Raw genomic sequence first — 26,481 nt, 5'->3', positions numbered from 1 at the left:
CCAGAGAGGAAGATAAACTGTAAGAGACTCTTCATCTCAGGAAACTAACTGATTGCTGTAGTGAAGGCAGGGGTGAGGGATGGGATGGCTTGGTGATGGGCACTGGAGAGGGTATGTGCTATGGTGAGTACTGTGAATTGTGTAAGACTGGTGAATCACAGACCTGTACCCTTGAAACAAATAATACATTATATATCAAAAAAATAAAATAAAATAAATTTTAAAAAACAAAATAAAACAAACAAACAAAAAACAATGATAATAATACAAAACTACTTGATTGGCAAAATTTCCAGATCTCTAAAATATGCATTATTTGGATGGTCATTTTTAGGTATGTGTAAGATCTTTCTAGGCTTCCCATCTATTAAGATAATTGTCACTATGAAAAATTTAACAAAGATCTCCTAAAATAGATCTATAATAATAGGTAAAATGGTTATTAACTAAATCTTTTTAAAGCTGCATTTTGAATTGCTGTAACTCAAACAGAAATAAAGACCATTTGAACACTATAAGCATCTTACTTCTTGGTGAAGAATCAGGTATGATTTGGTATCTGGATTCAACATTTTTTGTAAAATAAGGCATCTCCAACTTTATAGGTATAGGTCAAAAACCAATCTATCTTATTTGTAATGAGATCCCTAATACCTTGAAAATAAATGGCACATATTTGTTAAATTTAAGTGCTAACCCCTAGCATAGAGAATGTGCTCAATTTTATGTATGTTGAATAAAAAATGGAAAGTATTAGTCAACACAAAAAGTACATAAAACATGTCATTAACACATGTGGTCCATGACCTAAGTGTCCACTGATAGACAAATGAATAAGGAAGATGTGGTACACATATACAATGAAATATGCTGCTAAAAAAAAAGAGAGAGAGAACTTGCCATATAAGACAACATAGACTTAGAGGGTATTATGCTAAATGAAATAATTTAGACTGAGAAAGACAAATACCATATGATTTCACTTCATATGTAGAATCTAAAACAAAAACACACAAATAAGGGCACCTGGGTGGCTCAGTGGATTAAAGCCTCTACCTTTGACTCAGGTCATGATCCCAGGGTCCTGGGATCGAGCCCCCCATCAGGCTCTCTACTCAGCAGGGAGCCTGATTCCCTTCCTGTCTCTCTGCCTGCCTCTCTGCCTACTTGTGATCTCTGTCAAATAAATAAATAAAATCTTAAAAAAACAACAACAACACACACACACACACACACACAAATAAACAAAAAGCAGAATCAGACTTATAAATACAGAGAATAACTGATGGTTGCTAGAGGGAAGGGTAGGTTAGGGGGTTGGGCAAAATGGGTGAAAAAGAGTGGAAGATACGGGCTTCTGCTTATGTAATGAATAAGTCATGGGAATAAAAGACACAGCATAAAAAATATAGTCAATGATACTGTAATAGCAATGTATGGGGATAGACGGTATCTATACTCCTGGTAAACACAGTGTAATGTATAAATTTGTCAAATCGCTATGTTGTACACCTGAAATTAATGTATCATTATGTGTCAACTATACTCAAGTAAAAAAATTAAAAAACAAAACACATGTTCTATAAATTGAAGATCAAATACTCAAACTTCTATGAATAAATTCATGCATAAATACAGAGATTTAAGAAATCTTATCAAATCTTTGCTTTCCACAGAAGGTTGTCAAGCTGACTACAGCTACTACCAATTATACAAAATCCTTATTGTCATGAAGTAAGACAGGTATATGTATAAATGGCATTATCTAACAAAAGGTTCAAGTCTCTTAAAACCTGGAAGGGCTCTATGAGCTTCGTGGTCAACATTTTGGCACAGAATTCGTAAATATCAGTAGGAGGTACAAGTCTACTTGACATAAGTACTGAAATACGTAGGTTATATACATTGTTTAAAATATAATGCCTTTTTTCCACGTACTCTTGTGATTATATAAATGAATAAGGAAATTACAATGTAATAGAAAATAATTCATGAGCACTGATGATTAATAAAAACCATGATGCTATGTCATTAAAATACCAAAAAAAGGAGATCCTTGTTCAAAATACATAGTTTTCACAAACTTATATTCTAATATTAATATATTATATATAATCACACACACATATATATGATTTTCTTTAAAAAGAAACACCATGTTTAATGGTAAATTTTAGCATACTCTAGCACCAGAGATGGCCTGGAGTTGAAGAAGAAGTGACAGTTAGGTGACCTCTGTGAAGCCTCATAAAGTGAAAAGGATAAGGAAGTCAACAATCAAACAGAAGAGCTCCATGGCCTGACACAGGGCCAAGTCCAGACTAGCACTGAGGAAAGAGCTACCGTTTGAGAGATGGATTCCTGATACACCCAATGATCAAGTGCTGGCCCTCAAACCAGCCACAACTGTGGTGCCTGCAGCAGCAATTAGCTTGGCTTCTATGTCTTTGTCCTGAGAGAAAAGACTGGTCTGGAACTCCCTTTGGACCACCTAGTGTGGGGATGTGCTCTAGGAAGGCTGTTTCGGTGGGATCCGTGGCTTATGAAGAAAGAGGCAGACATAGGCCTGATTAGACCACAGCTACAACAGTGGATCAGTGCTAGGTAAATGAGTAGTCCCTTGGTGGTCTACATGAGTTCAGTAGTCCAGCTTGAGCTTTTTTCTCAGTGCTTGGCTCTCATACCCACATGTCCTGGAGTCACCAATCTCTTATACCAGATGGCAACTATTATTAATCTAGTTGCACTCAACAATAAAGCTGTTCTACAGGTAAACCCACATAGAAGAAACTTTAATTGAACTCTGAATAAATTTATTACATTTAATATCCAATACTGAAAAGGCTCAGGCCCATCCCAAACCACTATTTTACATATAAAGATGAAAATACGAAATTAAAAAAAAAAAAAAAAACTCTTACCTTGCTTAAACCTACCACCAATAGCAGCACTTTTAGATGTCAAACTACTGATCTTTTCACAAGCCAGTGAGATGGAAAATCGCTTTTTGCTCTGCCACTCCTTAATGAATGTTCGAAAGAGAGTTTGGTCACTTGCCACATCAATTATGGCCAAACTTCCTGGGCTGAATGAGGCTGGAGTTAACTGCAATCCATCTTGTGATAACTGCAGTGAAAAAGTTGTGTCTCCAATAGGATTGTCCTCTTTTAAACCATTTCTACTCTCTGAACTTAAATCTTGGTTTTTAATATTTGAAGATGAGTCAAATGAGTTACTTTCACCAAGCTGTAAAACACTATGTGTTTTCTGAAGTTTTACAGAAGATGTTCCAAGAATACTTGGAAATACCAGTTTAGAAGCAGATACTGGAGTGGGTGTAGGAGGAATGAGTCCATTATCGTCAACTATATAGTTCTCTTTACAAGGCAAGTGGGATGAGGTTTCAGAATGAAGGGCATTGGTCTCCAGTGTCCCAATCTTGCTTTTTACTTCAATATTAGGGGCAAATGAGATTCCCTGCACTTGATTTGGCTCCAAATTTGAAATCACTTTTTGTTTGTCATTTACCTCTGTATTTTTTCCTTTCAAAGTAGACAAGTTTATAGTGGTTAATTTTTGCTTTTCATTTTCTAGAGGACTGGACACTTTGTCTAAAATTCTCTGCAGTCCTGGACTTAAATCAAATGATGCCCCTGACCATATGAATGCATTATTTTCCTCTGTCTCAGTTAATCTGTTTTTTTGAGACCTTTCATCTTTATCTCCTCCAATTACTTCTCTTTGTGGATAATCATTACCTACAGTCAGTGGATCACTTAGTTCTAATGCTCTAAAGGATACTGCAGTATTCTGTTTCTCTTGGACAGGCCATATTTCTACATTGTCCAAAGCTTCAACCATCTGAGCAGAATCCACTTCTGAAAATATAATAGACTCATCACTGAAACAAGTGTACTGTTGCTGATTATCTTGATTCTCGTTCATATTTGATTTTCTTATTGGGCCCTCTCGTTGCAGACAAACAGAATGACTGAAATGGTTTGATGTTAGTGCAGAAGAGAAGGATTCTTTCACTTGTATATCAGGTAGTTGTTCTTTCATTAGGTAGTCTTCACTGAAACTGTCAAACAGTAAACTATCACTCAAATTCAAACTTGTTTCAGGAACTGGCAGACATTCTGTTTCTATACCAGTGGTAGTTCTCTTTTGAGGAACCAGAGGTATAACTGGTTTCATAGCTTCTTGTGTTTGATAACCTTGAAGAAAACTATTTAATTGAGAGTCAGTGACAGAAAGTTCATTCCTTTTAAAACAAGGGCCATTTTCCCTCAAGAGTATTGGAGAAAGAAAAATTGAGCTTTCTGGAGTCAGAATATCAACCCCATCCAAATCAGTGCCTTGTTTCATATTATCTACAGGCTTAAGTTCCAAATGATTTTCATTTGTCACTCCGGGAGAATGCTGTTCACCAGGAAAAGTAATACAAATCTCATTCGGAAAAGAGAGTATGGAACTCTGGTTGTCTAAGCATTTCTGCATCTTCCCTGTTGCCAGCTTGGCATACTTTGCTTCTGGTTTGGCATTTTCAGTTGCCATCTGTTGTATTATTTTCTCTGACTGAGTATCCAGGTAGAAACTATCTTCAAATTCACAAGGAACTAAACCTAAGTCAGAAACACAATTATTCTTTGTTTTGTTTGCCACATAAGCTTCTGTTTTTTCTTGTTTTGTAGATGTATTTAGAAAATTCTCATGCTGGCCTTCTGATCCTCGAGTTGGGAGTATCTCAGTTCTGCTTATATTATCTCCTGATACCTGAAAATTATTTGATTTATTTTCCTCACTATTAAACTTCATAATTCCACACTTGATTATAATATTTGAGTCTCTATTCATATAACTACTGCCTGTCTCACAGGGCATTTGTCTCTCTATTATTTTTTTCTGTTTGATATAAGTGTTCGTCTGTTTATCAGATTGTTTTTCTGGGCACTGGTTAACTGAGTAGGTGTCACGTTTTACATAAACATTCTGGTTTTTTGAATTGTTTTCTACCACCAAGACTGTGTTTATTTTCTCTGACTCAACAACAGCAAATTCTCTTCCATTTTCATGAACCATATTAGTGGATTGACAAGTCACTTTTTTACTCTGGGATTGTGTGATATAATGTTCCACAAGAATATTATTAGTTTTTGTTTTGTTCTTTGAACTTTGTTCTCTTTCTAATGAGAATGATGCTTTGCTATATTTTCCCTCAGCACAGAATGACACATTTTCAGTAAAAGGGTCTGGACTTCTAAATTCCACATTCTTTTCATCTGAGGTAAATGCACCTCCATAATAAACAGGATTAGACATAGTCTGTTCCTGTAAATCAATTCTACACATTTCAGTGTCTTTCTTAGGGCTACTGTGTTTAGATTGTTTTACATGTTTACTATGTTTCCAAGATCCAGAGGCAGTACTCATCATTTCTGAATTGAAACTCTGAGCTTCTTTTTTTGTTTTCTCAAATAAGAGAGTCTGAACAACTTTCTTAGTACGTGCTCTTCCCTCATTCAGAGAGGTTCTTAGCTTTTCTTTACTTATATTCAAAGAAGCCCGTTTTCTTGTTCTGGAAATGGAATGTACCTGGCCTTCTTGATTCCCATTCTGTAACTTATCATAAAAGGAGTTTGTATGCTCTCCACTTTTCTCTAAATATTGCACAATACTTGATGAATGCTTAGCAGAAGAATCACTAAACATCGAGTTACTTTTTTTCTTTGATGTTAATCTTTCACAAGATCTTTTAGTTTGGGATATATATTTCTGTTCCTTTATTTCTGACTCACTGCTGGTCAATGAGTGTGTATCAGAACTTAAAAGGGTGTATGAATTCCACTGCACTCCCATTTCAACTAAGTCCTGCTGCAGAATCATTTTGGCTTCTTCCACAATAAGGGCTGCTGCTTCCCTTTCAGTTAAACCTTTTCTGCCAGTCACCCAAATAGTTCGCATATTCCGACGTTCTTCAACTGCTTCCTCTTCCTCATCCATTGCCTTTCGGGCACTATAAAGGATGGAGGAAAAGAAATAAGTTAATGTATTGATTTATTCATGCATACCAAATATTTACTAAGCATTAACCTAATCTGTTCTAGGAACTAAAGAAATCGCACTGAACAAGAGGGAAATATATCTACTATTTTAGAGCATACATTCTAGTTGTGGAAATCAGAAAACAAACAAATATTAAAATACATTCTATGTCAATTGGTAAGAGTGGTGTACAAAAATGAAGCACCAGGAGATGGGTGCTAGAGAAGGCCTCACCAAGATCCATTAAGCAGAAACCATTTAAAATAGTGTCATAAAATTTTCATTAAAAACAAATCCTATGTAATATGAACTCTGGACAAAATAATTGAAGGAATTGGAGAGTGACCAAAAGGAGAAACTGAAACCTGGAGTTTACTGATAGGCAAAATTTGAAAAAGAGCTCAGAATAACTGCGAGAGATAAAAAACCATCGGAGAAAGTCTGGATTTGAGAGATCCAAAGAAGGAGAACCCCAAATTCTTCATATAAATTCTGCCCAAATATCTGGCTGCCCACTAATCTATGCAAGTGTGGGAAGACTCCAAAGTCTAAACAATTAAACAGAGTTTTGAGTGACTGTCTACTACAGGAAGACAAAGTTTAGAGTTTGAGTTCAGCCAAGCTGACTGATAAGATATCAATGCTCTTCAGGGTAAAATAATAGATCCTATGCCCTACAAGGCAAAACATACACAAAATTGGAGTACCATGAAGAGAAAGAAAAAGAAACAAACAAACAGGATGAGATATGACAATTATTAAAGAAATAATAGCCAAGAGACTTCTGTTTCCAACAAGGATGGTGTAATAGGGACCAAGTTAGCCTGTAACCCAAAACAACTAAAACCAAGGCTAGCTCTTAAAAGACACTGCAACTTCCATTTTGCTCTCTCTTGGATTACTTACTCTAGGGGAAGCATAGGACAACATGCAGCTCTATGCAGAAGTTCACATGGAGAACTGAGCACCAGTTTGCCAGGATGTGTGCAAGTCATCTTAAAAGCAGATCTAATTCAAACCTTCAGATAACTATAGTCCCAACCGACAGCTTTACTAAAACCTCAAACCAGGCCACTAGCAAAGGTGCTCCCAAGTTCATGACTCACAGAAACTTTGAGTTAATATATATTTATTGTTGCCTTTAAGCCACTAAGTTCTTTAAGATATAATCTCTACACCTAACAAAAGGGGCTTGAACTCATGACCTTAAGATCAAGAATAGCATGCTCTTCTGACTGAGCCAGCCAGGCACCCCTAAGCCACTAAGGTCTTAAAGTAATTTGTTTCATAGCATTAGCTAACTAATTAGCATACTAAAATTATCAAACTTCAAAGATATAAAAAAGAAATCTCAAGGCCTACGTATTTAGCACAAAAGAATTATATTCCCATTAAAATTCTTAAAAATAGCATGCAGAGCAAAGAAAGAGCATTTTCCTAAAATTCAATAAAAGAAAGCATGGACCAAAAATGTATATCCAGCCAAGATGTGCCTCAAATATTAAGGTTACGGAAAAACAGTTTTAAACATACAAGATGCGGGGGATTCTATACTATATTAGTCCTCAAGAAATCTATTAGTGTATAAGTTTCATCCAATAAAGAGATGACTAGAAGTGGTTCAGCATTAAGACCAATGGTAAGAATTTGAATAAATAAAAATGTAGATTATATTAATTTTCCATTTCTACACCCTACAAGGATGGGGACAAGGATGGAAAATTAATGTACAAATGTTATATTTTGAGACAAAGTACAAAATGTACTTTTTAAATGGAAGGAAAAGGACAGGAAAAAAGAAAAAGTGAGCTCAATGTCGATGACTATTGTTCAGGAAGTATGTAGGTATTATAGAATACCATTAAAATCTTGACAAACGAGGGGCACCTGGCTGGCTCATTTGGAAGAGCATGTGACTCCTGCTCTCCAGGTTGTGAGTTCAAGCCTCATGTTGGATGTAGAGACTCCTTAAAAATAAAATCTTAAAAAAAAAAAAAACAAAAAAAACAAAAAACTTGACAAACCAGCTAATAAAAAGTACACAAGTACCCACTAGAACAAAAATATATACCTTTCTAAATATAAAAATAAAACTACAAAGAGTATCCTTGGGCAGAAAAAGAGACATAGTAAATATACAATACACATAATTATAAAATAATTTGAGAATTGAAACTAAACATTTTAGTTAAATCAATAAATGTGAACAGGAGTAAATGATCTATTAAAAGAAAAATTTCAATTTGGATCAGAAAGTGAAAGATAATTACATCTCAGTGTGGTACATAAAATGTTTATCTAAAACAAATTGATTCTAAAAGACTAAAACTAAAGGGATGGACAAAAAAATTTCTAGACAAAGGGAAGCAAGAAGAAAGCAGTGAGGGACAGACTGCATTAAACAAAAAAGGGTAAAATTTACTGCTAAAAACACCAATCATAATAAAGATAACATGACCCATCAGTCATACGTACTATGAATATGTATACACCAAATAACAAGCAATACTTTAATGAAGCAAAGACAAGAGATACAAAGAGAAAGAAATATATTAACAATTAGTGGACTTCAGTAAACCACTCTCATTGAAAGACAGAGGAAATGTTGAGGAGGGGAATAAATAAAAATAAAGAAGACCTAATGAACATAACCAGTGAAGCAGACTTTATGAATATACCTCAAACATTTTACCTTTAAATTTTTTTTTTTTTTTTAAATTTATTTGTTAGAGAGAGAGCGAGCGAGCGAGCACAGGCAGACAGAGTGGTAGGCAGAGGCAGAGGGAGAAGCAGGCTCCCCGCGGAGCAAGGAGCCCGATGTGGGACTCGATCCCAGGACGCTGGGATCATGACCTGAGCCGAAGGCAGCTGCTTAACCAACTGAGCCACCCAGGCGTCCCAACATTTTACCTTTATAATAGAGAACACATTTAGCTTGTACTAGTCATGTATTAGGTCACAAAGAAAACATCAGTGAGTTCCATAAAGTATATGTATTACAAACAACACTATTAGATTGCAGTGAAATAAGACTAGAAGTCATTTAACAACATTAAAAAAAAACAGAAAGCACTTCCACCTGGGCAAAAGAGGGAAAACATGAAAATTACATAATTTCTAACAAATAAAATGAAAACCTCTACATATCACACAGTCTGTGAAGTATACTTAAAATAGAGACCACAGAAAAATTCACAGTACTAAATTCATAGTACTACACTAAAAACAGCATTTATCAATAAAAACATAAGTCAACAAATTCCTAGTTCAACAAAATACTAGAAAAAGTACAACAAAATAAAAAGGAAGCAGGAAGAATGAAATGTAATATTAAAAGAAGAAATTAATAAGGTATATTTTTAAAAAATAGATCCAATAGGCCAGAGGAGCCAAGATGGCGGGGGAGTAGCAGACTGAGGTGACACCAGGTCGCAGGAGTTCAGCTAGATAGTTATCAAACCATTCCAAATACCTACAAACCCAAGAGGAGATCGAAGAGAAGAAGAGCAGCAATTCTGGAAACAGAAAATTGACCACTTTCTGAAAGGTAGGATGTGCGGAGGAGTAAATCTGAGGTGACAGGAAGATAGACTGCAGGGGGAGAGGTGGGCTCCCAGCAAGTGGTGGAGCAACGGAGCACAAAATTCGAACTTTTAAAAGTCTGCTCCACTGAGGGACATCGCTCCAGAAGCTAAGCAGGGGTGGAAACCTCACAGGGACAGTGTGGTCTCAAGTCCAATGGGGTCAGAGAAGGATCTGCATATACTGGTGTCTGAGTGTAGCAGAGCTCACAGGTATCAGAGTGGGAAAGCCGGCTACAAAGACGGAGCCAAGGAGTGAGCTTTCAGCTCAGGGTTACCTTAAACCGTGATCTGTGGCCACAGTCAGACCACTGCTCTTTGAGCAGGAACCCCACAAGTGGCAGATCCGGGGAGACCCACCTTCATTCGCCAGAAGAGCAGAGTAACAGGAATCTGTTGGGTCTGGAGACTCCAAACAGGGCTGTGTGTGGGAGACAGAAAACGCTCAGTCACAGGCTGGATGAGCCCGAGTGCAGCCGGAGACCAGGGAGATGGGAGTGATTGAGTGCTTTTCTCTGAGGGCTCACTGAGGAATGGGGCCCCAAGCTCTCGGCTCCTCCGGGCCAGAGATTGGGTGGCCACCATTTTCATTCCCGTCCTCCAGAGCTCTACGGAAAGCACTCAAGGGACAAAAGCTCCCGAGAGCGAATCCGAGCAAATTATTTAGCCTACCCCCTGGCAAGGGTGGCGCAATTCTGCCTTGGGCAAAGACATTTGAGAATCACTACAATAGGCCCCTCCCCCCCAGAAGATCAGCAAGAACATCCAGCCAAGACCAAGCTCACTGATCAAGGATAAGAGCAGAATTCCAGAGGAGGGGAAAGCAAAGCATGGAATTCATGGCTTTTTCCCCATGATTCTTTAGTCTTGCAAAGTTAATTAATTTATTTTATTTTATTTTTTTCTGATTCTAATTTTCAACTTTTCCTCTTTCCTCTTTTAACGTTTCTTAACTAGTTTATCTTAATAATACCTTTCTAAAAAAGAAAATCTTTTTAAACCTTCATTATTATAGTCACATTTTATCCTTTATTGTATCTAACTTTATTTTTTGTATACATATAGGGTTGTTTCTTCTAAAAAATTTTTAGGATACAATTTCTTCTAATAGATCAAAATATACCCTAATCTAGCACAGGGCTTTGTTCTAGTTTCCAGCCTGAGCAAATTTCTCTCCATTTTCTTTTTCTTTCTTTTTCCAACCAACTTATAAATTCCTTTTTTAGAATTTTTTAAAAATTTTCATATTCCGACCTTTCATTGTGTTTACCCTTATTTTTGTATATAAATATATAAGTCTTTCTTTCTTTTAAATATTCTGGGAGGGAGTTTCTTCTAAGAGTCCAAAATACACCCACAATCAAGTTGGTGACTCTGTTCTATTGACCTAATATATATATATATATATATATATATGTTTTTTTTTTCTTTTTTTAACTTTTTAAAATCTTTTCAAACGTCCTTTTACCTCCTTTCTTCTCCCCCCAATTTAGGGTCTCTTCTGATTTGGTTAGTGTACATTTTTCTGGGGTCTTTGCCATCTTTATAGAATTTTATTCTCTCGTTCATATATTCCTATCTAGATAAAATGACAAGATGGATAAACTTACCACAGAAAAAAGAACAAGAGGCAGTACTGAAGGCTAGGGACCTAATCAATATAGACATTGGTAATATGTCAGATCTAGAGGTCAGAATGATGATTCTCAAGGTGCTAGCTGGGTTTGAAAAAGGCATGGAAGATATTGGAGAAACATTGTCTGGAGAAATAAAGACCCTTTCTGGAGAAATAAAAGAACTAAAATCAAACCAAGACAAAATCAAAAAAGCTATTAATAAAGTGCAATAAAAAATGGAGGCTGTTATTGCTAGGATAAATGAGGCAGAAGAGAGAATTAGTGATATAGAAGACCAAATGATGGAGAATAAAGAAGCTGAGCAAACGAGAGACAAAGAACTACTGGACCACGAGGGGAGAATTTAAGACATAAGTGATACCATATGATGAAACAACATTAGAATAATTGGGATTCCAGAAGAAGAAAGAGAGAGGGGAGCAGAAGTCATATTGGAGCAAACTAATGTAGAGAATTTCCCTAATATGGCAAAGGGAACAGGCATCAAAATCCAAAAGGCAGAGAGAACCCCCCTCAAAATCAATTAAAATAAGTCCATACCCCATCATCCAATAGTAAAAACATATAAGTCTTAGGGACAAAGAGAAAATCGTGAAAGCAGCCTGGGACAAGAACTCTGTAACATACAATGGTAAAAATATTAGATTAGCAGCAGACTTATCCACAGAGACCTGGCAGACCAGAAACAACTGGCATGATATATTCAGAGCACTAAACGAGAAAAACATGCAGCCAAGAATACTATATGCAGCTAGGCTATCATTTTAGAAAGAGAGATAAAAAGCTTCCCGGACAAACAAAATCTAAAAGAATTTGTAAACACCAAACCAGCCCTACAGGAAATATTGAAAGGGGTCCTCTAAGCAAAGAGAGAACCTAAAAGTAGTAGACCAGAAAGGAACAGAGACGTTAGACAGTAACAGTCACCTTACAGGCAATACAATGGCACTAAATTCAAATCTGTCAATAGTTACCCTGAATGTAAATGGGCTAAACACCCCAATCAAAAGACACAGGGTATAAAAATGGATTAAAAAAAACAAAACTCACCAATATGCTGTCTACAAGAAACTAATTTTAGACCCAAAGACACCTCCAGATTTAAAGTGAGGGGATAGAAAACAATATACCAGGCTAATGGACATCAAAAGAAAGCTGGGGTGGCAATCCCTACATCAGAAAAATTAGACTTTTTAAAAAGATTTTATTTATTTATGTGACACAGAGAGATCACAATGAGGCAGAGAGGCAGGTAGAGAGAGAGGGAGAAACAGGTTCCCCGCCGAGCAGAAAGCCCGATGCTGGGCTCAATCCCAGGACCCTGAGACCATGACCTGAGCCAAAGGCAGAGGCTTAACCCACTGAGCCACCCAGGTGCCCCAGGATAAATTAGATTTTAAGCCAAAGACTATAATAAGAGATGAGGAAGGACACCATATCATACTTAAAGTGTCTGCCCTACAAGATCTAACAATTTTAGATATCTCTGCTCCTAACATAGGAGCAGCCAACTATATAAACCAATAACAAAATCAAAGAAACACACCGACAATAATACAATAATAGTAGGGGACTTTAAAACCCCCCTCACTGAAATGGACAGATCATCCAAGATCAACAAGGAAATAAAGGCCTTAAATGACACACTGGACCAGATGGACATCACAGATATATTTGGAACATTCCATCCCAATGCAACAGAATACACATTCTTCTCTAGCGTACATGGAATACTCCCCAGAATAGATCACATCCTAGGTTACAAATCAGGTCTCAATCGGTACCAAAAGATTAGGATCATTCCCTGCATATTTTCACACCACAATGCTCTGAAGCTAGAACTCAATCATAAGAGGAAAGATGGAAAGAACATAAACATATGGAGGCTTAAGAGCATCCTACTAAAGAATGAATGGATCAACCAGGAAATTAAAGAATTCAAAAAATTCATGGAAACAAATGAAAATGAAAACACAATGGTTCAAAATCTGTGGGACACAGCAAAGGAAGTCCTGAGAGGAAAATAAATAGCGATACAAGCCTTTCTCAAGAAACAGTCTTAAATACGCAACCTAACCCTACACCTAAAGGAGCTGGAAAAAGAACAGCAAAGAAAGCCTAAACCCAGCAGGAGAAGAGAAATAATAAAGATCAGGGCAGAAATCAATGAAACAAAAACGAAAAAAAAAACAGTAGAACAAATCAACGAAACTGGGAGCTGGTTCTTCGAAAGAATTAATAAGATTCATAAACCGGGGTGCCTGGGTGGTTCAGTGGGTTAAAACCTCTGCCTTCGGCTCAGGTGATGATCCCAGGGTCCTGGGATCGAGCTCCACATTGGGCTCTCTGCTCAGCAGGGAGCCTGCTTCCCTTCCTCTTTCTCTGCCTGCCTCTCTGCCTGCTTGTGATCTCTGTCTGTCAAATAAATAAATAAATAAATCTTAAAAAAAAAAAAAAAAGATTCATAAACCCCTGGCCAGACTTATCAAAAAGAGAAAGAACCCAAATAAATAAAATCATGAAGGAAAAGAGGTGAGATCACAACCAACACCAAAGAAATACAAACAATTATAAGAACATATTATGAGCAACTATACGCCAGCAAACTTGAGAATCTGGAAGAAATGGATGCATTCCTAGGGATGTATATACTACCACAACTGACCCAGGAAGAAATAGAAGACCTGAACAGACCCATAACGAGTAAGGAGATTGAAACAGTCATCAAAAATCTCCCAAAAAACAAGAGCCCAGGGCCAGATCCCTCCCCATGGGAATTCTAGCAAACATTTAAAGAATTAATACCTATTCTCCTGAAATTGTTCCAAAAAAATAGAAATGGAAGGAAAACTTCCAAACTCACTTTAGGAGGCCAGCATTACCTTGATCGCAAAACCAAAGATCCCATCAAAAAAGAGAATTACAGACCAATATCCTTGATGAGCACAGATGCGAAAATTCTCACCCAAATACTAGCCAATAGGATTCAACAGTACATTAAAAGGATTATTCACCACGACCAAGTGGGATTTATTCCAGGGCTGCAAGGTTGGTTCAACATCAGCAAATCAATCAACGTGATATAATACATTAACAAAAGAAAGAATAAGAACCATATGATACTCTCAATAGATGCTGAAAAAGCATTTGACAAAGTACAGCATCTTTCCTGATCAAAAGTCTTCAAAGTGTAAGGATGGAGGGTACATACCTCAATATCATCAAAGCCATCTATGAAAAACCCACCATTAATATCATTCTCAATGGAGAAAAACTGAAAGCTTTTCCTCTAAGGTCTGGAACATGGCAGGGATGTCCATTATCACTACTGCTATGCAACATAGTACTAGAAGTCCTACTCTCAGCAATCAGACAACGAAAAGAAATTAAAGGCATCCAAATTGGCAAAGAAGAAGCCAAACTATCACTCTTTGCAGCTGATATTATATTTTATGTGGAAAACCCAAAAGAATCCACTCCAAATCTGCTAGAACTTGTACAGGAATTCAGTAAAGTGTCAGGATATAAAATCAATGCACGGAAATCAGTTGCATTTCTATACACCAACACCAAGACAGAAGAAAGAGAAATTAAGGAGTCAATTCCATTTATAATTGTACCCAAAACCATAAGATACCTAGGAATAAACCTAACCAAAGAGGCAAAGAATCTATACTCAGAAAACTATAAAGTACTCATAAAAAAAATTGAGGAAGACACAAAGAAATGAAAAAATGTTCCATGCTCATGGATTAAAGAACAAATATTGTGAAAATGTCTATGGTACCTAAAGCAGTCTACACATTTAATGCAATCCCTATCAAAATACCATCAATTTTTTTTCAAAGAAATGGAACAAATAATCCTAAAATTTATATGGAACCAGAAAATACCTCAAATAGCCAGAGGAATAATGAAAAAGAAAGCCAAAGTTGGTGGCATCACAATTCCAGAATTCAAGCTCTATTATAAAGCTGTCATCATCAAAACAGTATAGTACTGGCACAAACACATATACATCAATGAAACAGAATAGAGAGCCCAGAAAGAAACCCTCAACTCTATAGCCAACTAATTGTTGACAAAGCAGGAAAGAATGTCCAATGGAAAAAAGACAGCCTCTTCAACAAATGGTATTGGGAAAAGTGGACAGCCACATGCAGAAGAATGAAAATGGACCATTTCCTTACACCACACACAACATTAGACTCAAATGGATGAAAGACCTCAATGTGAGAAAGGAATCCATCAAAATCCTTGAGAACACAGGCAGCAACCTCTACGACCTCAGACACAGCAACTTCTTCCTAGAAACATCGCCAAAGGCAAGGGAAGCAAGGGCAAAAATGAACTACTGGGACTTCATCAAGATCAAAAGCTGTGGCATAGCAAAAGAAACAGTCAACAGAACCAAAAGACAACTGACAGAATGGGAGAAGATATTTGCAAATGACATATTGGATAAAGGGCTAGTGTCTAAAATCTATAAAGAACTTAGCTAACTCAACACCCAAAGAACAAATAATCCAATCGAGAAATGGGCAGACGACTTGAAGAGACATTTCTGCAAAGAAGACATCCAGATGGCCAAAAGACACATGAAAAAGTGTTCCACATCACTCTGGATCAGGGAAATGCAAATCAAAACCACAAGGAGATACCACCTCACAGCAGTCACAATGGCTAAAATTAACAAGTCAGGAAATGACAGATGTTGGTGAGGATGCGGAGAAACAGGAAACCTCTTACACTATTGGTGGGAATGCAAACTGGTGCAGCCACTCTTGAAAACAGCATGGATGTTCCTCAAAAATTTGATAATAGAGCTACTATACAAACCAGCAATTGCACTACTGGATATTTACCCTAAGGATACAAATGTAGTGATCCGAAGGGGCACGTGCACCTGAATGTTTATAGCAGCAATGTCCACAACAGCCAAACTATGGAAAGAACCTAGATGTCCATCAACAGATGAATAGATAAAGAAGATGTGGTATATATATACAATGGAATACTCTGCAGCCATCAAAAGAAATGAAATCCTGCCATTTGCAACCACATGGATGGAACTAGAGGGTATTATGCTGAGGAAAATAAGTCAATCGGAGAAAGACAACCATCATATGATCTCCCTGAGATGAGGAATTTAAGAGGCAAAGTGGGGGGGCTTAGGAGGTAGGGAAGGAAAAAATGAAAAAAGATGGGATTGGGAGGGAGACAAACCATAAGAGACTCTTAATCTCACAAAACAAACTGAGGGTTGCCAGGGGGAGGTGGGTAGGGAGAGAGGGTGGTTGGATTTTAGACATTAGGGAGGGTATGTGCTATGATGAGTGCTCTGAAGTGTGTAAGCCTGATGATTCACAGACTTGTATCCCTGGGGCTAATAATACATTATATGTTAATTAAAAAAAAAAAAAGGAATGGTTGCCAAATATTCAAGAATCAAAAAAAAATTGTCAAAAAAATGCTGTCATGTTGTTTATTTTTTCTCTCTAATATTCCGCTGCACATAAAAGATTGAATTTGAAGATGTAAGGGGGGAAAGGGTTGTTACTTAGCTAAGCAGTGCAAGAGTTTATATTAAAATTTAAACTTTTCATAATATAGATCAATAGTAATTTTGCACATTTTTTCCTAATATGACTCTATATGAAGAAGACTTCAATTATAACTGATAGTATTTTATGATGGGGAGCTGCAGAAACTATAACATTTTCATAGAACATTTTGTTGATACTGATAAATTTAAAGATTCTTTCAAATTTATGTATCACTCATTAGAACTCAAATTTTTAGTAATAGAGAGTTGACATGAGTTGGTGAATTTAATTAACATGGATATAATTTTGAAACTGGTACAGTTTGCTTTGAAGCTAAATTATTCTTAAAAACTAGGTTTTATAAAAACAAATTTTAAAGACAAATTATTTTTATGCTCTATTCAATTTTTGGTAAAACTTTAGGTTATTTGGAAATATTTGACTCTGAGAATCTACTTTCTCAACCATATGTTACATTAAATCTAAATATAGATCTTTTTTTCTAATTTAAATAGAGCTTCTGAATCGATAGGTGTTGCAAGTTTCAAATACATCCATTTCTTCTAAGTATAGAAAGGACTGTAAAATATCTCATTGATTTTTTATATTGATTACAAGTTGAAATGCCAATATTTTGGATTTATTGGTTTAAATAAAATATATCATTAACATTAAAAAAAAGACCTAATAAAACAAAATCCTGGATTTTTGAAGAATTTCAAAAGTAGATAAGCTACCAGCTAATCTGATTAAGAAAAATCATAGAGTAGAAATTCATAAAACAGAAAATTACAAAGAAGGAATAACTATTGAAAAAGAAAAAATACTTAAAATTCCTAAGAAACTAACTTGCAAATAAGTCTCTATAAAAATATATTTGAAAATCCAGATCAAACGGTAATTTCCTAGGGAAATACAGATTACTAAAATTGACCCTAGAGATAGAAAGCTTAGAGAGACTAATTTCTGAAAAAATGAAACAGACAAAATGATCGAGAACTAACCATCCAAGATAGCTTCATACTATACATATCAAACCTTCTACTGGTCTCAAGACTCTATAAATTACTGCAAAGCACTAAAAACAAAAAACACTTCATAATTCTTTTTTATGAAGAAAGTCTGATACCGAAACTTGAGTAAAGATAGTGCAAAAAAACACACAACGCAAGAAAAATATAGACCAATATTATTTATAAATAACAATGCAAAAGTAACTATTTTAAACATTAGCAAACAGAAACCAACATCATGTAATAAAATAAGATGACCAAATTAAATTTATTTTGGGACATAATGATTGATTCAGTATTAGGAAATCTATTAATATAATGTACTGTGCTAATAGGTGAAACAGGAGAAAAACCCTATCAATATCTCCATAGATACTAAAAAATCCTTTGACAAAATTCAATACCCAATCATGATAAAAGTACTCAAGGAAATTTCATTTAATGGACACTTTTTAAAATGATAATACATACATATAAACCTACATATATACACACACATCATAGTCCTGAAGACAATACTCTCCTAAAGTAACACCAGAGGCATTTTCTCTAAGATCCCAAACAAAGTCAAAATGCCCACTATTACCACCATCCCTAATACTACTACATATTAGAGGTATCAGCTAATGCACTGAAGAGAAAACAATTAAAAGCACGTGACTTTCTTAATGTTTTGGTATTTTTTTTTAATTTTTAAAATTAACATATAATGTATTATTAGCCCCAGGGCTACAGGTCTGTGAATCGCCAGGTTTACACATTTCACAGCAATCACCATACTACATACCTTCCCCAATGTCCATAACCCCCACCACCCCCCGCAACCCTCAGTTTGTTTTGTGAGATTAAGAGTCTCTTATGGTTTGTCTCCCCCAAGCACGTGAATTCTTAAGGAAGAAGTAAAATAGCTATTTGCCATGATACAATAATACACCTGGAATATTCTAGAGAATCAATGATAAAAATAATTCAAACAATAAAAGAATTCTAAAAATAAGATAAAAAATATACCAAAAGTCTTCACATACTAAAATAATAACTATGTAGAAGACATCATGGAAGAAAGCCACCAATTAAAATAACAGTAAAGCTTTAGTAACAACCTTAACAAGAAATGTATAAAACCTGTGTGAGCAAAACCTAAAACTTCTAAAAACTTTCTTGAGGAAATGTTTTGAAAACTCTTGAAAATCACAAAACTAGATCAAAATCAAAGATGTTACCTATCCTTGGATAGGTTGACAAAACAATACAAAGATGTTGATTCTAAGTTTCGTTTCAATCCAATCCCAATAAAATATCAACAAACACTTTAACTTTCATATGGGCAAATACACAGAATAGCCAGAAATATGTTGAAAAACTATGTGAGAAAGTGCCTTATCTGAGATTAAGACATATATGAAGCCTTTATAATTAAAAATATGGTACTTGCTCATGAATTGACAAAAAGAATAGTAAGTAGAATAGAAAGTCCAGAAATAAACTTAATTATTTGCGGATATTTAGTATATAATAAAGAGAGCATCTCAAATTACTAAAACGAAGATAAACATTTTTTTTTAATAAATGGGAACCATCGGATAAAAAATGAAATTAGAACCAGACTTCACACCATAAACAAAATTAAATTCTAAATGCATCAAGAATCTAAACTAAAATCTATAAATACTAGAAGAAAACATGAATGAATTTTTTTTAAAAAATCTCAGTACAAAGTTTTCTATGATAATTCAAGGGTAGAAAAAAAAAGAAAGAAAAAAGATTGATTTAAAAATCAATAAAAAATAAAAATTCTGCATGGCAAAAACAATGCAATGAAAGTCAAAAGACAATTCATAAATTTTGTGAAAATATTTGCAATATATGTATAAAAGCACCTAAATACTCTAATCAATTTTGAAAAGATTCTTTAAAAGGAGAGGGGAAAAGACCAAACCCAGTAGAAACATAAGGAAAAGACATAACCAGATAATTCACAAAGATACCAGGAAAAAAAAAATTCTGAAACATTGAAAACATTTCTACCATCACTCACAAGTGAAGAAATGCACACTTAAACCATGCTGAGATACAATTTCTCATCTAACAGACTGATAAAATGAAAACCTCTAACAAAATGGATTCTGTTGGCAAGGCTATGAGGTAATAGATTAGTGAGAATGTAACCTGCAGGGCAATCTGGAATCTAACAAAGTGACATAAGCCCTTAACTTTTAAAATCCCATGCAGGAATTTACTCTGAGGAAACGTTACCAAAAATATGAAAGTACATATGCAGAGATAATTCATTGTGAATTGTTGTTAACAGCAAACTGAGACAATCAAAAGGCTAACTGGGCTTTCTAGCTCTTATGTACCAAGTACTAAAAGGAAAGGGTAGCCAGGTGCCAAACACCAGTTTCCATTTAGAAAATTAACATTAATACAATGCTATATCTAACTTACACATCTTATTCAAATGTCACCAACTGTTCCACTTATGTCCCTTTTCTAATCCAATCTAGAATAAGGTGGTCCATTTAGTTTTCATGTCTCTTTATCTTCCTTTAATTAGAAATAGTTCCTCAGTCTTTGTTTTTCATGATCTTGATATTTTTGAAGAGTACTAGTCAATTATTTTCTTTTGTTTTAAGATTTTATTTATTTATTTGACAGACAGAGATCACAAGTAGGCAGAGAGGCAGGCAGAGAGAGAGGGGGGGAAGCAGGCTCCCTGCTGAGCAGAGAGCCCAATGCGGGGCTTGATCCCAGGACCCTGAGATCATGACCTGAGCCGAAGGCAGAGGCTTTAACCTACTGAGCCACCCAGGCACCCTAGTCAATTATTTTGTACAATGCCTCACAATTTAGGTTTGTCTAATATTTCCTTATAATTAAATTTATTTTAGACATTTTTGATAAGAATACTCCAGAAGTAATGCTGTGTTTTTCTCACTGTGTCACATGAAGAAGTATGTGATATTGGTTTGTCCTAATACTGATATAAGTAATTTTGATCAATAAAGTTCTGGGTATTCAGAAGAGGTATAATCACAGCAATAGCAGACTTAGCATAATACAGAAGTACAAAGAGCAACTAAAACATAAAGAAACTACACTTAGAATTTTGCCAAATGGTGGAGGATCTGCTGGAACTCTTTCCAGGTCACAGGGGCTGCAAGTTTCACTGTTTATGCTCCCTCTCTACCTTGAGAGCAAGACAGAAGCAGGGTCTGGGTATACTAGCTGGCCTACTACCTCAGTAAGCCCCAACCCCCTAGCCCACATCAGCCCCAGCCCTCCCACAAAGGCAGCACCAGTGTGGCACCTACCAGGAGGACATCCCTGGTCAGTACTCACTACAGCTCCAGCTGATGCAGCAAGGTGGCACACCCAGGAGCAAAGTAGCCCAGACCCAGGCCCATACTACTTTAGCTCCAGACAGTTTGCTAATACTCTTCCAGCACAGAGCGCTCCAAGAATCCCTGACCCACACCCACCTTAGTTCCAGCAACCCTGTATGGGTACCCCTTGTGTGGAGCCCCCCAGAATACCCAGCTTGCACCCACTTCAGTTTCAGCTCTCCTCCCAGTGAACCCTGTGGGTAGAGAGCCCCTGAACAGTCCTGGCCCATGCTCATTTCAGCTTCAGCTATCCTGCCAGGATGTTCTCTGTATAAAGAGCCCAGGGACTGCCCTGGCCTGCACCAACTTCAGTTTTTGCTGTCTTGCAAGACCCCCCCCTTCCAGAGAGCCCTAAGATCTCCTGACCCAAGCCCACTTCAGTTCCAGTCATGCTACCAGGGCAGCCCAAACAAGGAGCTCCTGGGACTCCATGCCCATGGCAGCCACAGTTCCAGCCAGCCAGCCAAAGTTATTAGGCATACAAAGACTATACAGGAATGACCATACATCTTTCCTTCAAGTTCAGAAGTAGCTTTTCTATTCAATTCAAAGAAACAAACAGAAAATCAAGCAAAATGGGGAGATAGAGGAATATGCTCCAAACAAAAGAACAAGACAAAGTCTTAGAAGAAGAACTATATGAAACAAAGAGAAACAATGCACTTGATAAAGTTTATTTAACTAATGATCTTAAAGACGCTCACTGGACTGGAGACAGAGTGGAAGAACTCAGTGAAAATTTCAACAAAGAGATACAAAATATGAGAAAGAACCAATCAAAGTTAAAGAATATAGTGATATGAAAAATACACTAGAGGGAATCAATAATAGATTAGGGGATGAGAAGAAATGAGCAGCAGTCTAGAAGACAAGGTAATAGAAAGCACTCAAGCTGAACAGCAAATAGAAAAAGAAATTTTAGTGAGTATAAGTTAAGCAATCTCTAGGATGACATCAAGTGAACAAACATTTGCATTATGGGCGTCCCAGAAGAGAAGAGAGAAAGAAAAGGGGAGAAAACTTATTTGAAGAAATAATAGCTGAAAACTTCCTTAACCTGGGGAAAGAAAACAGGTTCAGGAAGGATACAGAGTTCCAAACAAGATGAACCTAAGGAGTTCCACACCATGACATATATAATTAAAATGTCATAGGTTAAAGATAAAGAGAAAATTCTAAAAAGAGCAAGGAGAAGCAAAAAGTTACATATACGGGAAACCACTTAAGGCTATGAACAGATTTTTCAGCAGAAATGTTGCAGGCCAGAATAGAGTGGCAGGCTATATTCAAAGAGCTGAAGGGGTGGGGGGACCCAAAATCAAGAACACTCTCTGTGGCAAGCTTATCATTCACAACAGAAGGAAAGATAAAGAGTTTCCCCAAAACACAAAAGTTAAAGTTCATCATCACTAAGCTAGTCTTACAAGAAATGTTAAAGGGACTTATTCAAGTGAAAAAGAAAAGACCATAATCAAAAGTAAGAAGTTATGAATAAAGATATAAAATATGATAATATACACAAAAATGTGGGGAAAGGGGAAAGAAAGTAATTTTCTTTTAGAATTTGTTCAAACTTAAGTGACCACTGACTTAATATAGACTGTCACATATTTAAAATGCTATATATGAACCACATTGTAAAGACAAACCCCAAATCTGTAATAGTTACAGAATAAAGACAATCTACATAACACAACAGAAAGTCATCAAAGGAAAGAAAACAAAAGAAAGAAACAAAGAACTACAAAAACAACAAGAAAAGAATTAACAAAAGGGTAATAAATATATACCTATCAATAATTACTTGAAATGTACAGGTAGGTCTAATGTCCCATCAAAAGAGACAGGGTGGTAGAGCAGATTAAAAAAATAAGATCCAGGACACCTGGGTGACTTAGTTAAGCATCTGCCTTCAACTCAGGTCATGATCCCAGGGTCCTGGCATTAAGCCCCACATTAGGCTCTCTGCTTAGCGGGTAGCCTGCTTCTCCCTCTCCCTGTCTGCCACTCCCCCTGCTTGTGCTCGCTCGCTCACTCATTCTCTCTCTCTCCATCAAATAAATAAGTTAAAGAAATAAAAATTAAAAAAAAAAAATAAGACCCAGGGGCACATAGGTGGCTCAGTTGGTTAAGTGTCTACCTTCAGCTCAGGTCATGATCCTGAGGTTCTGGGATCAAGCCCTGTGTTGGGTTTCCTGCTCAGCAATGAGTCTACTTGTCCCTCTCCCTCTGCCACCCCCACCTCCATGGCTCATGCTCCCCTCTCAAATAAATAAAACCTTAAAAAAAAAACAAAAAAACAAAACCAAGAACCATGGAGCACCTGGGTGGCTCAGTGGCATCTGACTCTTGATCTCAGCTTAGGTCTTGATTTCAGGGTGTGAGTTCAAGTCCTGCACTGGACTTCACACTGGGTGTGAAGCCTCCTTAAAACAAGCAAACAAACAACAACAACAAAATCCCAGTTGTAGGCTGCCTAAAAAAGACTCACTTCAGATCTATAAAAATACAGAGACCAAAAGTGAAAGCATGGAAAAAGACAGACAATGCAAATAAAAACAGGAGGAAAAAAAAAAAAAAGCCAGGGTAGCAATACTTATACCAGACAAAATAGACTTCAAACAAAGACTATAAAAAGACACAAAGAAGGGCATTATATAATGATAAAAAGGTTAATCCAACAAGAGGATATAACATTTGTAAATATCTATGCACCCAATATTAGAGCATCCAAATACATAAAGCAAATATTAACGGCCATATACAAGAGAAATTGACAGTAATACAATAATAGTACAGGTCTATAACACCACATTTACATCAATGGATAGACCATGCAGACAGAAAAAGAAGGACATAGTGACTTTGAATGACACATTAGACCAGATGTACTTAACAGATACATGTAGAGCATTCCATACAAAAACAAAAGAACACACATTCAGTTCAAATGCATATGGAGCATTCTCCAGGATACATCACATATTAGACCATAAAACAAGTCCCAGTAAATTTAAGATTAAAATCATATCAGCATCTCTTCTAACCACAACTGTATAAAACTAGAAATCAATCACAAGAAAAAAAAACTAGAAAAAACAAAAACACATGGAGACTAAACAGCATACTACTAAACACCCAATGGGCCACTGAAGAAATCAAAGGAAATCAAAAGATACATGAAGACAAATGAAAATAAAAAGACAACAATCCAGAACCTCTGGAACAAAATGAAAACAATTCTAAGAGAGAAATTCATAGTGATACAAGCTGACCTCAAGAAACAAGAAATATCTCAAATAAACAATCTAAATGTACACCTGAAAGAACTAGAAAAAGGAGAACAAACAAGGTGAATGTTAGTAGAAGGAAGGAAATTAAGATCGGAGTGGAAATTAATGAAATAGAGACTTAAAAAACACTAGAAAAGATACAAAGGGCTGGCTCTTTGAAAAGACAAAACTGATAAACCTTTAGCCAGACTCATCAAGGAAAAAGAGGACACAAATAAGATCAGATATGAAAGAGGGAAATTAATAACCAACATGGAAGTACAAAGAATTATAAGAGAATTTTACAAAAAATTATTTGTCAACAAATTGGACAAACTAGAAGAAATGGATAAATTCTTAGAAACGTACAATCTTCCCAAACTGAATCAGAAAGAAACACAGCAGCTGAATATACCAATTACTAGTAATGAAATTGAATTGGTAATCAAAAAAACTGAACAAACGGAAGTCCCCAACCAAATGACTTCACAGATGAGTTCTACCAAACATTTAAAAAAGAGTTAATACCTACACTCCTCAAAATATTCAAAAAAATAGAAGTGAAAGGAAAACTTCCAAATACATTCTCCAAAGCCAGCATTACCCTGATACCAAAACTAAAGACGTTACCAAAAAAAAAAAAAAAAAAAAAAAAGAAAGAAAGAAACTTACAGGCCAATGTTCCTGATAAATATAGATGCAAAAATCCTCAACAAAATATTAACAAACACCATTCAACAATACATTAAAAGGATCATCAACCATGACTGAATGGGATTTACTCTGGGGAAGCAAGGTTAATTCAATATTCACAAATCAATCAACATGATATGCCAAATCAACAAAGGACAAATATGATTATCTCAATAGACACAAAAGAACCATTTGATAAAATTCAGCATGAGTTCATGATAAAAACTCTCAACAAAATAAGTTTAAAGAGAACATACCTCAACATAATATAGGCCACATGTGAAAAATCCACAGCTAACATACTCAATGGTGAAAAACTGAGAGCTTTTCAGCTGAGATCAGGAAAAAGACAGGAGTGTCTGCTCTCCCTAATTTTATTCAACGCAGTGCTAGAAAGCCTAGCCAGAGCAATCAGACCAAAAAAGGAATACAAGACATCTAAACTGTCAAGGAAGAAGTAAAACTATCACCATTTCTAGGTGATATGCTACTATACATAGAAAACCCTAAAGATCCACCAAAAAGTTATTAGAATAAATTCAGTAAAGTTGAATACAAAATTAAGACAAAAAAGTTGCATTTTTATACTTATAACAACGTAGTAGAGACAGAAATTAAGAAAACAATACCATTTACAATTGTACCAAAAAACTTGTACTCAAAAACTATAAAACACAGATGAAAGAAATTGAAGACAGCAAAAACAAAGGGAAAGATATTTCCACGCTCATGGATTGGAAAAATTAATATTGATTAAAATGTCCATACTACCCAAACACTCTATAGATTCAATGCAATCCCTATCAAAATATCAATAGCATTTTTCACAAAACTAGAATAAATACTACTAAAATTTGAATGAAACCACAAAACACCCTAAATACCCAAAGCAATCTTGAGAAAGAAGAACAAAGCTGGAGGTATCACAATCCTAGATTCCAAGATAAACTACAAAGCTGTAGTAATGAAAATAGTATGGTACTGACACAAAAACAGACATATAGATCAATGAAACAGAATACAGAGCCCAAAATAAACCCATGCTTATATAGTGAATTAATCTATGACAAAGGAGGTAAGAATATGTAATGGGAAATGACAATCTCATCAATAAATGATGCAGGGGAAATTAGACATCTCCATGCAAAAGAATGAATCACTTCTTACACCATACAAAAATAAATTCAAAATGGATTAAAGACGTAAGTGTGAGACCCAAAATCATAAAATTCCTAGAAGAAAATGTACGTAGTAATTTCTTTAACATTGGCCTTAGCAACATTTTTTTACATATGTCTCCTCTCACAA

General features: G+C 35.8%; 1 protein-coding gene across 1 annotated transcript in view; it reads right to left on the bottom strand.

Annotated features, from left to right (window-relative positions):
* POLQ (DNA polymerase theta) overlaps positions 1 to 26,481 on the bottom strand; it is a 134,124-nt gene that overhangs the window by 57,406 nt on the left and 50,237 nt on the right. The window contains exon 16 of the mRNA XM_080819162.1: positions 2,922 to 6,016. Coding sequence (XP_080675288.1) covers positions 2,922 to 6,016 — 3,095 coding nt within the window. The remainder of the gene's footprint in view (positions 1 to 2,921; positions 6,017 to 26,481) is intronic.

This window comes from Martes martes, assembly GCF_963455335.1.
Source record: "Martes martes genome assembly, chromosome: 1".
NCBI classification, from domain to species: Eukaryota; Metazoa; Chordata; class Mammalia; order Carnivora; family Mustelidae; genus Martes; species Martes martes.
The sequence above is the reverse complement of the archived record's forward strand: the minus strand, read 5'-3'. Positions and strand labels throughout refer to the sequence as shown.